Raw genomic sequence first — 12,317 nt, 5'->3', positions numbered from 1 at the left:
GAGGTGCTTCGTGTTGTATATACCGATGCAACTGATTATAAGGCTTCAAGCAGTATACATGGTTTGATAAGCAAAATGAAAACTTATGAATTTTGTTTCATTGTTCATTTAATGAAACACATATTGGGAATGACGAATGTGTTATCACAGTCTCTACAAGTGAAGCATCAAAACATTGCTAATGCTGTACGAATGATTAGATTGACGAAGTAGAGTTTGGCAACATTCATGGAGAGTGGATGGGAAGAGTTATGCAAGGAAATCAGTGATTTTTGTTCAGAAAATGAAATTGAAGTGCCCAATATGGAAGATACTATTACAAATCGAGTTAGAAGGTTTCTTGATGGTGTTCTAAGGACTTATCATCATCACTTTTATGTCGAGATTTTTGTCGAGGTACTTTATTTGTTTTTACTTTTCATATAATGATATAACTAGTACATAAGCAAGATGTTTGACTTTTTTGTATTTGAAAAATACTAGGTTGTTGATCGTCTTGCTGCAGAAATTGATAATCGTTTTCCCAAGTCAAATACAGAGTTACTTGTTTGTATGTCATGTCTTGATCCTACAAATGCTTTTGAGAATTTTGATCACTGATAAGTGCTTCGTCTTGCTGAGTTATATTCAAAAGATTTTTCTTATTGTGATCTAATTCAGCTTAAACAGGAACTCAAACTCTTTATTTCTGAAATGAGATCGAATGCATCATTTTCTAGTTTGACAGATATTGGAGTCCTTGCAAAGAAGATGGTTCAAATGCAATATCACTCTCTATTTCCTTTAACATATCGACTTATTGAGATGATTTTGATCTTACCCGTTGCCTGTTGAAAGATCTTTTTCTGCAATGAAATTAATTAAGACTGATTTGCGCAACAAGATGAGTGATGAATTTCTCATAGATTGTATGGTGTGTTACGTTGAGAAAAGAATTTTTGTCGGTGTTGAAAATGAAGCAATTGTGCAAAATTTTCAGAACATGGCAAATCGGAGGGGTAAATTGTCACTTGTTTGACATTAATTTTCTTACTGTAAGTACACATACTTTTTACTCTCATTTTATGATATAATTTGTTTATTATATTGTTCATTTTATTTTGATGAATATGTTGAAGTAACATTTAATTTTTTTTTTTGTCCACGGTCTAGCCCCTCCGACCTATAGGTCCTGGCTCTGCCCCTGCTTTTAATGTTACGTGCAAGTCTATCATTGTTTGTCTTAGCTCGTAATTTGCTCTGAAATTTTGAATTTTATACTAATAATTGAGACTCCTATGTAATCTTGTTTAAGGAAGTGGCTCGTGACGTGTCTCCCATGCCGTGTGTGACGTATGTGGCAGTTTATGCTACAAAATCATTCTATTAGATTAAGGATATTATTAAAATCATTTGTATTATTGGAGACTATGAGGATTTTGTTTATGTAGGGTAAACTTGTTTCAATTGATATTAACTTAGTTTGGAATTAGTTTAATGTTAATTAATGGTTGTTGTTTTGGCTTAGAGCACCTTTACTGCTTCTAAATTGGTTGTTATTTTTCACTAAAAAGTAACAACCAAGCACTAGAGGTGGTGTAACCAAAATTGGTTTCGTACCAATTTTGGTTACAATCAATTATTTCTCATGTGAATCCAAAATTTTGAGGATGTTGACTCCACATAAGTGTTAGAACTGTCATATTTGATGCGTGGATGACACGTGTTTCTGAGAGTGGATAATAGTGTGTTAATTTGGTCCGCAGCAAATTATAGTTTTGGTTCTTATTCATAATTAATTTATTTATTTTTACCCATAAAGTTTTGCGAAAATTACACAAAAATTCATCTTTGAAAAACTATTTACAATTATGTCAAGTCATAATTTTGGATTATATCAAACTAGTAAAATCAATACTTTTAATATATTTTAAGGATTAGTATTTATAATTTACAAGTCTAGAATAAATTTTCTAGGTTTTATGGTTTATAAATTGGAGTTTATAGTTCTTAAATTATGGTATAAAATCATAATATATAGAAAATAATGACATATTAAGAATTAAGTTTGGTGATATGACTTAGTTGTAATTTTGTATTTAATTATGATATTATCGTATTTGACCCTAAAGTTTTAAATAACAGTCCCTGAAGTGTAACCAACCATTGTGATGCTATCATGTGCACCAAAAAAGTAACAAGTTAGTTACAAACCATCAAAATCTGGGTCAGCACAGGGGTTTTGACTTTTATTAAGCTTATAGATTTTGATGGTACTATTATTTTATAAGTAATCCAGAAGCAGAAGCGTTATGCGATTCTTGTCCTTCCGCTGGTTCTATTTGTACTCCTCCCGCTGCACTCCGCTGTCTTCCCAGAATCCGCCAACAACACCGAGGGCCAGAAGCATTGAGTTTTCCGTTGCTGGTAATCTGAGGATGGATAATAAGAGGGAACGACATCTATCCACTCTCAAGGATAGCGACGTTAAATTCAAGCCTCAAGTTAATAGAATGCAACAAATTGTTAACGCGAACCCTTCTGGTAATCTCTGCTGTTCTTCTATTATTCCTTTCCTATTTGGATTTGTCGCTGTGATGCAATTTTTGATTGGCAGTGTTTCTGTTTTTGTTTTGGAATTGGTTTCTGCATTTTGTATTTATAATGAACAAAATTCTCTTCCAAATGAGTTGCTGCACAGCTGCACAAGAAATTAATATTCATCTGTCAACTCTTACCCAAAGAAACCCTATGCTTTCTACTTGGTAGAGGCACAACTAATCACCCAGGTTCCTTAATTTTATCTTGTCAGGATAGATGTCATGACTATGCCTGCATTTTTCCAACCTTAGAGTTCTTATTTAGCTTCTTCATGCTCGAGCCATGGTTGAATTCAACCACTATCCTATCAGGTAACCTGCATCTTCACTGATGTCAGGCATGTCTTGTATCGGAGTATCTCTCTGATAGTTTATTAATCTCCTTGCTCTACTCAATATTCTGGAGCATTAATGAGTATTAATATTTGGACTACAAGGATTCAATTTTGAAAGACATGTTTGGTATAATAATGCTTGTTCGTCATAGTAATATAAAACTTTAACTTCTTCAACAAATGGTACACGTTCCCAAGTCCATCTCCTTGTGTCTTATTGTTTTCTTTCTCTATATCTTATACAAGTCCGTTACTTTGCCCTTAGTCAGCTGAATTTACAGTCATACATCTACACAGAAGAAAGACTAGAGTAAACTCAAATGGAGAAGGATTGCAACTATCAGGAATTTCACGTGGGTTTGGTAATTGACTTCCGAAAAGATCTATATATATATATATAGCTAAGCTTATCACCCTTCCAGATCTAACTTGATAATTTTATATGGATATATATAAGGAAAAACCATAAGATACGACAATGTTCCTCATAATTTAACATCGTAGGCCAACAAAACTGTACTCCACCTTTTGTCACCTCAACACCTGGATGAAAGCTCACTTTTCCTGAAGTTTTATGGATAAAGTATCTCCTCTGGTCATGAGGCACAAATTCAAACTCCACAGCATGGTACAAATTATTCAAAGAAATCATCAGGTATTCTACAATTATATTTCATATGATGGACAGCCTGCTCTATCTGCTTCAGTAGCAAAGATGCAAAACTAAAAACTGGAATGGATAAGAGAAAAAAGGGAATCAGAGAAGAGAATTGTAGATGAATAAATTCCTGGATCCAATTAATAAATTTAGGGAAGCTAGCTAATAGACCTTTGAAAGAATGCCTTAAAATAAAAGGAAACACCAAGCTCTATGGATAAAAATGACCATGAAATTTAGCAAATCCTGCTGATATAGGTTAGCAAGCTCTTGTGCTGGGAGGATCTCTTAAATCAACTTCTTGACCTATACTATATTATTATTATCAATATTAGTATTTTGCTTTATCATGTATTTGGTTCATACAAGTTTGATATGGATATGTATTCCATGATGCATACTTTTGATGAACATGTTAGAATATATTTACTACTCTTGTTGGGATTTGGTCTCTGAAAGATGACTCCGATTTGGAGCTACATGCTTCTAAATGAAGGAGCATATTTATAGATTTCTGATGTTTCCAATTTCTTGATGCATTTGATGATCTCATACTTATATAAACCTGGGTTCTTCTTATGCTTCATGAACTGGTATTAGCTTAATGTGATACTGAAAGGATGAATATTCTTCTTACAATGTTTGAAAAGTCATTCCTCATGGACTATTAGAACAGGTTTTGACAATCTACACCCCCATTTATAGTTATTTCTTCCTCCAAAGTTTGGTCTCTGCTAGTTGCTTTTTCATTATGTCTGTGGCTGGAGTTAGACATGTGTGGATACAATCCACTGTACCATTTCTGCTTCTGTCATGCGTGAATTTTGTCTATGCATAATTCACAAGAAATGACAATATCATTCAATTTTTCTCCTGAATGCACAAATGATTTGATGTTTTTGATTTGGGAAATAGATCTGCTTTTATTCATATGATGTCTGAAATATCCTTTGTTGTAAACTTCTAATCAGATGGTTGGGAGAGGAGTTGGGAGCAAGGACTGACCCCATGGGATTTAGGGAAACCAACACCCATTCTGTTGCATCTTCATCGTACATGTGACCTTCCTAAGGGAAGGGCTCTGATCCCTGGATGTGGCAGTGTAAATATCATCATCTTTACATTCTTGTGCACTTTGTAGTTGCTAAAGATTGCTGGTAGATATATGTCCACTCGTAAAACCCAGAACTTCAATTGTCCCTAGCCATTTTATTTCCCTCCATTATTTTGTTCCCTCTTTCTTGTTATTTATTGTGTGTGTGTTTTTCTGTAAGTATCATCTTCATCGTATGCGAGACCTTCCTAAGGGAAGGGCTCTGATCCCTGGATGCGGCAGTGTAAATATCATCATCTTTACATTCTTGTGCACTTTGTAGTTGCTAAAGATTGCTGGTAGATATATGTCCACTTGTAAAACCCAGAACTTCAATTGTCCCTAGCCATTTTCTTTCCCTCCATTGCTTTCTTCCGTGTCTCTTTCTTTCTTTTTATTTATTTGTTTATGTTTTTTTTTTTTTGGTGTTTGTTTTTCTGTAAGTATCATTCAATATCATTAAAATGCTTGGCTACAGGGTACATGCTCATTAATTTTGCTGTTAATGAAATTATTATACAACTGATTCATACTTGTGATAAAAGGTATTGAGTGATTTATTAACTCAGTCCTCATATTAGCATTCTACTAGATATAGTTGATTTCATTGCTATATTTGGGTGACCTTCTTTTTGGGCATTGTGATTTAGGCTTATGTAAACAAAGCAAACGTGTTTTGCTTTATGGGGAATCTGCCCTTTGTTTATAACTGTCTTTCTTTTTTCCTCTCCTTTTTGTAATGCTTCTTTATCATCATATTAAAACAGTGATGCGTTCAATTAATATTCAAACATATCAGGGTTATGATGTGGTAGCAATTGCAAGCCCTGAACGTCATGTTACTGGGTTAGACATATCTGACAAAGCCATTGAGAAAGCAGAAGAGGTAAGAGCAGTGTCATACTACTTTATAGTTGCACTTTTGGAAGGGTTTTGCTATTTACCGCCGTCAGGTTATTCATCACCGCCCCCTTTTGGACATTTTCGCCCTTTTCATTTTTCCATTAAAAAACTTAATATCCTCTCTCTCCCGAGCCAAAAATTGGATTTCTGAAAAATGGACCCAAGAACGTCGAGGAAATCGAATAACTATGGTTCCTATTTACACTAATTGAAATTCGTCTCTAAAAACTAACCGATCCAATCAGTATATAAAAAAAAAATTCATCCAAATTGGCCTGGACGGGTGATTCATGTAAGGAGGGGAGTTTGGCCATAGTCAAACTCAACCCTAAGCATTGGCAAGCTATGACAAGGCTTGGGCATGAGTTGCCGAATGAGACATATCGACGTACGCTGATATAAGAGGTGGAGTCGGTATAAGGAACACTATAGGGGACAGGGACTATCCTGGCGTATGGATCTCCGCCACCCCTGGGTCAGTAGTCGGTACTGGCTTAAGTGATCCACCATAGTCTACTAGAGACTAGGAGAGTCGGGCATACGTCCTTCGTGAAGGGAGGCGGATGTCTCCACATAGAGTGGGAACTCTATGGACCTTGTGGGCGGACGAAGCCCACAGTGCGAGCCCATTCTAGGGCGAGGTTTAGCCACAAGGAGACCCTCCGGGGTGGAATACCGACAGAGGCATTGACAGGACCCTTCGGTAGGAGCTGGCTGGCCGAGACTTGGGGAAAGTCGAGGCGCAACACGGGGTTTTGGCTTGGCCTAGAATTGCCCTCGTGATATTTGGTATCAGAGCCTAAACTAAGCAAAGGCCTTGTGAAGCATGCGGTAGTCTCTTAATTCAGCAAGTCCTTTGCGAGGTGGGCGAGTAAGCTTTAACTAAATGAGTTCTCCGTGGGTTTTGTCTCCGAATGTTGTTCGGGTTTTTGAATTTCGAAGAAATTTGAGAGAATTTCAGTTTTTGAGTTTAAAAAATAAAAAGAGCAAAAGCCTCCAAAAGGAGGCGGTGATAAGTAATTTGGGGGGTAGTGAATAGCAATCCACTTTTTGGAATGAAAAACCAGAATGTAATTTTAAATATTCATATTCATATTCATATTTCTCTTCTATTTATCTTTTGTATTTATTTTATTATTATTGTTATTTTCTTTTACAAATCTCTGTGATATATGATTTATTGCACAAAGCAGTCTTATACTCATACAACAAAAATTAAGATTGCAATATGTGCCAAGTATCTTGGTTTTATGACATATTTGTACAAACTTCTTTGACAAATCATTTAGCAGACAAAGTAGTCCAGCAACGAACGGAAAAATGCACTATGCTCCAAAATAACGCTGTGTCATGTCACATGTGGCATTGAAGTATTTGGTTAAGGAAGTGTGGGTACTTTTGTTTGCCAGTCAGTGTGAAAAACAGATGGATAGATCTATCATATCATCATTTAGTGTAGACTTGAGAAAGAAAGTTTAACAGAGGCCAAGCTAGTGTCTTTGTTTTATCATGATCTAGTTCTTTCAGTGACAACCTGACATTTCCTTTTGTTATGTTTCTGTTTTTCAAAAGGTATTTATAGTACGGTTTTAGTTATTTGGATTACAAAATATATTATTTTCTTGAAGAGATTTTTTAGCAACAACATGAAAACAAAATCTTTTGGTATACAGTGATTACTGATTGGTATATATATGTACCATGGAATCTGAGCTTGAAACAATGCTCAACAATTCTACTTCTTGGAATCATTGATTTAAAGTCTCTTAAATTTGGACGCAGTTATCTTCTTCATTGTCAAATGCAAAATTCTTTACATTCTTAAAGGCTGATTTCTTCTCTTGGAGCCCACCTCAGTTATTTGATCTCATATTCGATTACACGTAAGTCAACTGGAGAACATGAACATGTTCGTTTACTCTTGAGAATTGCGATCTATCTTTTAATAACTGGTTGATCGAAAGTTTGCAGGTTTTTTTGTGCCATTGAACCAGAGATGAGAACAGAATGGGCACTGCGAATTCCGGATCTCTTAAAGCCGGACGGGGAGCTCATAACACTGATTTTCCCAGTAACTTTCTTTGTCACTCTACATAGTTAGGTAGTACCGTTTCTCTTTGGCAAGTGAAAAGAATAGCTTCACCCAGCTCTCAAATCTTACAGATTCTCAGTATTTCACATCGAGATGTTGTGAACAAAAGTGGGATTGATAGTGTTCAAAATACTTTTTAGCTAATTAACTCCTAAAACTTCCAATCTTGGCAGATAGACGATCATGTTGGTGGACCGCCATATAAAGTATCAGTTTCAGAGTAACATTCTTCACTGTGATTTATAATTTTTTATCTGGCCACTACCAGTTCAACCGCTGCTGAGTTCTAATTTATACAGCTAATCCTGCAAAAACGAATCTTTCTTTCTGTGTTGTAGTTATGAAGAGGTACTATGTCCAATTGGCTTCAAGATTGTATCGCTTGTTGATAATGAACTGGCTGTTTCTGCTCGAAAGGTGAGTGGAAGAGTTTTCTGTTTTAAGTTGCATTCTCGATCTTCTTTTGAAAGCAATAATTCCTTTGTAAATTTCATTTATGGCTTAAAAGGGTCAAAGTTCCCTTTTAAATAAAAAAAGGTCAAAGTTCCTCCTAACGTATTTGGGTAAGATGCAGCTACAGCTTTAACATTTCGAGGGTGCAGTTTTGCCCCAGGTGACAAATCCCGACAGATTTACCTCTGGAAAATGATAAAAATATTGAATTAGAGCAAAAAGGATAAGGGTATAAGTGCACTTTCGGATAAGGTACAAATTTAGCTCTATGATTATTGAGGGAAAACGGATTTAGTTTCCACATACAAAACAATGCAATCTTAAACAAAACATTTATCAAAAGGTGCACTTTGAAGCATCATTAACGAATAATGAGTTTTTTTTTTATTATTTATTAACATAAGATGTCCAATTTCAAGTCTTATTGGATTGATAGAAAGTTAGAGGTTGGAGAATATCCAGAACATGAAATCACACATCCTTTGTTAACGAAAAAACTCATTTTTCGGTAAAGAAACTTGAAATTGCACCATCCGGTAAACGTTAGGTTTAAGATTGCACTATTTTATATGTGGAGCTTAAATCTGCTATTTCAATAACCATATTGGTAATTATGTATCTTATCCGATTTGTTCCAGGTTAGATAGGCTCATTGGAATTATCCCTACCTTGGGATATCAAGGTAAACCTGGTTTTTATGTCATAATGCATTATATAATGTCATTAATTAAAGATTAGAGTTTGATTAATTAGCATCAGATGGTAATTGGTTAGTACTAGATATTTTTATGTGGGTATCAATATAAAGAAGATATAAATCTTTTGAAGTTAATATGATTATAACGCAGTGTGTCTAAATAAAATAGTGTTCAACAGGGAAGAGAGATGCTTGCGAGATGGAAGAGGCCTTTGACTCAATCCTCGTTATAACTATTGGTTAGTGAATAATGGTAAAAGAACTCGATATTTTTTTATTTAATATTGGGATAAGGTCAAAATCTGTTCTTATCGTTTTTTTCTTAAAAAGTATAGATTTATTCCTACCATACGAAAATGGTAATACCTAACAAAAATTTGAACAAAATTGTTTACGGCTATTTTTCTCGTTATTTAACTCACATCGATCTTCCAAACATTAATTATGTCTAAAATGTTTATTGTATTACTAATATAATTATAAACAACATGCTATGCTAACAACCAAGTCTATCACATATAAGTTAATTTTAAAAAACTGTCTAAAATATTTATTATGTTATTAATAGAGTTACAAACAATATGTTAAAATACACAAAATTGTTTCAATTTATCGATAAATTTATTTGGAAGGTAATGTGGTAGTTAAATAATGATTAAATTATTTTGTTTAAATTTTTTGTTAAATAGAGGTAGAATTGATCTTGTTTTAAAACTTTGGGGTCAATTTTATCATTTCGTATGTTATGAATAAATATACACTTTAAAAAATAAAAAAAACTTCAAAAGTAACAAGTTGAATTTTGGATCTTTGCCTGTATTTCGTATGTTATGAATAAATATCCCTTTGATATTTGCCTGTATTTTACGTCTTAATTTTGCATAAATTGATTGCTAAATTCTATTTTTTTTAGGTAAGAAAATCCAATTAATTGGTTCAAGCTTGGTCAAACACTCTCTATATGCCTTCTCTCTCTCAATTAAATGTGATGTATAAATTAATAATTAAATATATCGGGCCAGTTTGATATTGCCGTGGCAACAAAACCTATTCTGAAAAAAAAAAGTTGTAAGAAAAAGTGCAGTGAAAATAAGTCGTGGAAAGTGTTTAAATACATGATAAAACTTCTAAAAATTAATAAAGAAGGTCATTAGGTGTTTGGTAATATTGATGTACAAATTAGGAGTGTATAATGAATAATTTTTTGGTATTTATAATTTTTTGGTATTTGTAACCTAACCCAACCCAATCTATTAAAACAAATGTTAATGGATTGGTTGTTAAAACCAACCCAACTTATCAAATATTCAAATTAAAAGAGTTGGGTTGGATTGGATTGAATGTTAATTTAAATAATTCAAAATGATAACTATATATAAAAAAAGGGTAAGTTACATAGTAGTCATGATTAGTCTAAGTATTTATAACTATCTCCTATTTATACTATCTCCTATTTATAAAGAATTTCTTAAAATGTCAAATAATTGAAAACTAAAAGTGGTTTTAACATTTTTTTTTTTGAAACTGGTTTTAACATATTAGAAAACAAAAAAAAGACTTGGTTTCAACGTGAAATTGGTTTTAAACTTTTATTTTTCAAATCCAAAAAAAATAACTGTTTATTTGATAGAAAGATAATAAAAAATCCAAAACTGATTTTAGATGTAATTTAGTTTATAAAAAAACTATAATTTTGAGAATATTAATTATTATATCAACTAAAACAATAGTTGTAACTTAAAAAGAAAATTAAAAAACTATTCTAATTCTTAATAAACTTAACTAAAATATCAATTAAAATAATAACTTCAAATTTTAAAAAAAAAAAAAAAAAAATCTAGAAATTTGTTAACTTGAATTTTAATTAACATACATATACAAATTATTAGTCCAAATAATGTAATGTTCTATCAAATTAAAATATAAAAATATCATATTAAGGTAACCTTCAATCAAATTAAAAAATTTTCGATAGAACATCATCAAACAATAATGTAGTGATCATCATCCAAATCATCAAGAATTTTTTAAATTCCAGAATTTCCGAAATTTCAGAATATTTGGAATTTCTAAATTTCTGAAATTTCAGAATTTTCAGATTCTGAAATTTCAGATTCTGGAATTTCAGAATTTTTGAAATTCTAGAATTTTTAAAATTTTAGAATTTCTGAAATTCCAGAATTTTCATATTCTAGAATTTCAGAATTTTCAAAATTCTAGAAATTTCGAATTCTAGAATTTCAGAATTTTTGAAATTCTAGAATTCCAGAATTTTCATATTCTGGAATTTTAGAATTTTCAAAATTCTAGAATTTCTGGATTTTAGAATTCTCGAATTTTCAAAATTCCAGAATTTTTGAAATTCCAAAAATTTCAGATTCTGAAATTCTAGAATTTTCATATTCTGAAATTTCAGAATTTTTGAAATTCTAGAATTTCCGAATTTTGGAATTCTTCTGATTCCGGAATTCTAGAATTTTCAAAATTCCAGAATTTCTGAAATTCTAGAATTTTTAAAATTCCAGAATTTCCGAAATTTCAGAATATCTCGAATTTCTAAATTTCAGAATTTTCAGATTCTGAAATTCCAGATTCTGGAATTTCAGAATTTTCAAAATTCTAGAATTTTCAAAATTTTAGAATTTCTGAAATTCTAGAATTGGCTTAAAGCACTATTTGGCCCCTGTTCTATCCAAAATTTTGTTATCTGGCCCCTGACCTATTATTTGATCACATTTGGCCCCTGATCTATCTCAATTGGTGAAATTTCACCCAATTTATATTCAAACTTAAACCGAATCGTTATATCATTGATAAGTAACAAAATTTTAACACTTGAATTTAATAGATATTAGTTAGGATTTGTTTTTCCTTTTTTCTTCTTTTTTAATCTAATTAATTATTTTCATATAACATGGTAAAAACACTTTAATAAATATCACGTTTCAAGTTCAGGTGTCAAAATATTGTTAATTGTCAATGAGATAACAATTCGGTTAAAGTTTGAATACAAATTGGGTGAAATTTCACCAAATGGGATAGGTCAGGGGCCGAATGTGACCAAATAATAGGTCAGGGGTCAAATGATAAAATTTTGGATAGGTCAGGGGCCAAATAATGCTTTAAGCCTCTAGAATTTTCGAAATTCTGAATTTCTGGGATTCTAGAATTCTAGAATTTTCAAAATTTCAGAATTTTTGAAATTCCAGAATTTTTGAAATTCTAGAATTTCATAATTTTTGAATTTCGAGCTCCAAATTTCCAGAATTTAATAATTTTGAAATTTCAGAATTTTTGAAATTCTAGAAATCTGAAATTTCAAAAATTTCAGAGCGTTGATAGATATGAGTATTTTTATCCATAAGGTTAATAGTTATGACCAATTTTATTCATAACGTTTTTTCTATTTTGTCTTTTTTTTTCCGTGACTTTCACATTTTGTTTCATTTTTTTTCTAAATTTTTAATTTTTCTCATTTTGTGTGTTTTTAAAATAAATAAATTTTAT

General features: G+C 32.1%; 1 protein-coding gene across 7 annotated transcripts; it reads left to right on the top strand.

The window, feature by feature from the left end:
- Positions 1-2,175: 2,175 nt before the first annotated feature.
- Positions 2,176-9,975, top strand: LOC136218047 (probable thiol methyltransferase 2). Of its 7 annotated transcripts, none has more exons than XR_010683628.1 (10): positions 2,177-2,523; positions 4,544-4,674; positions 5,465-5,551; positions 7,351-7,451; positions 7,540-7,639; positions 7,834-7,880; positions 7,999-8,077; positions 8,235-8,365; positions 8,752-8,795; positions 8,990-9,051. XR_010683628.1 is itself a non-coding variant. In XM_066004775.1 (9 exons), the coding sequence occupies exons 1-9, from the start codon at positions 2,292-2,294 to the stop codon at positions 9,804-9,806; spliced, it is 930 nt and encodes a 309-aa protein (XP_065860847.1). In that variant the 5' UTR covers positions 2,176-2,291; the 3' UTR covers positions 9,807-9,975. The 7 variants fall into 7 exon arrangements, 5 of the variants coding, with proteins under 5 accessions (XP_065860847.1, XP_065860848.1, XP_065860851.1 ...); XR_010683627.1 differs by having other exon boundaries at positions 8,263-8,365; positions 8,990-9,040; XM_066004775.1 differs by lacking the exons at positions 8,235-8,365; positions 8,752-8,795 and adding an exon at positions 9,724-9,975 and having other exon boundaries at positions 2,176-2,523; positions 8,980-9,049.
- The last annotated feature ends 2,342 nt before the right edge of the window (positions 9,976-12,317 follow it).

The sequence above is a fragment of the Euphorbia lathyris genome, chromosome 2 (genome assembly GCF_963576675.1).
Source record: "Euphorbia lathyris chromosome 2, ddEupLath1.1, whole genome shotgun sequence".
NCBI lineage: Eukaryota > Viridiplantae > Streptophyta > Magnoliopsida > Malpighiales > Euphorbiaceae > Euphorbia > Euphorbia lathyris.
This window is presented reverse-complemented; position numbering and strand designations above follow the sequence as displayed.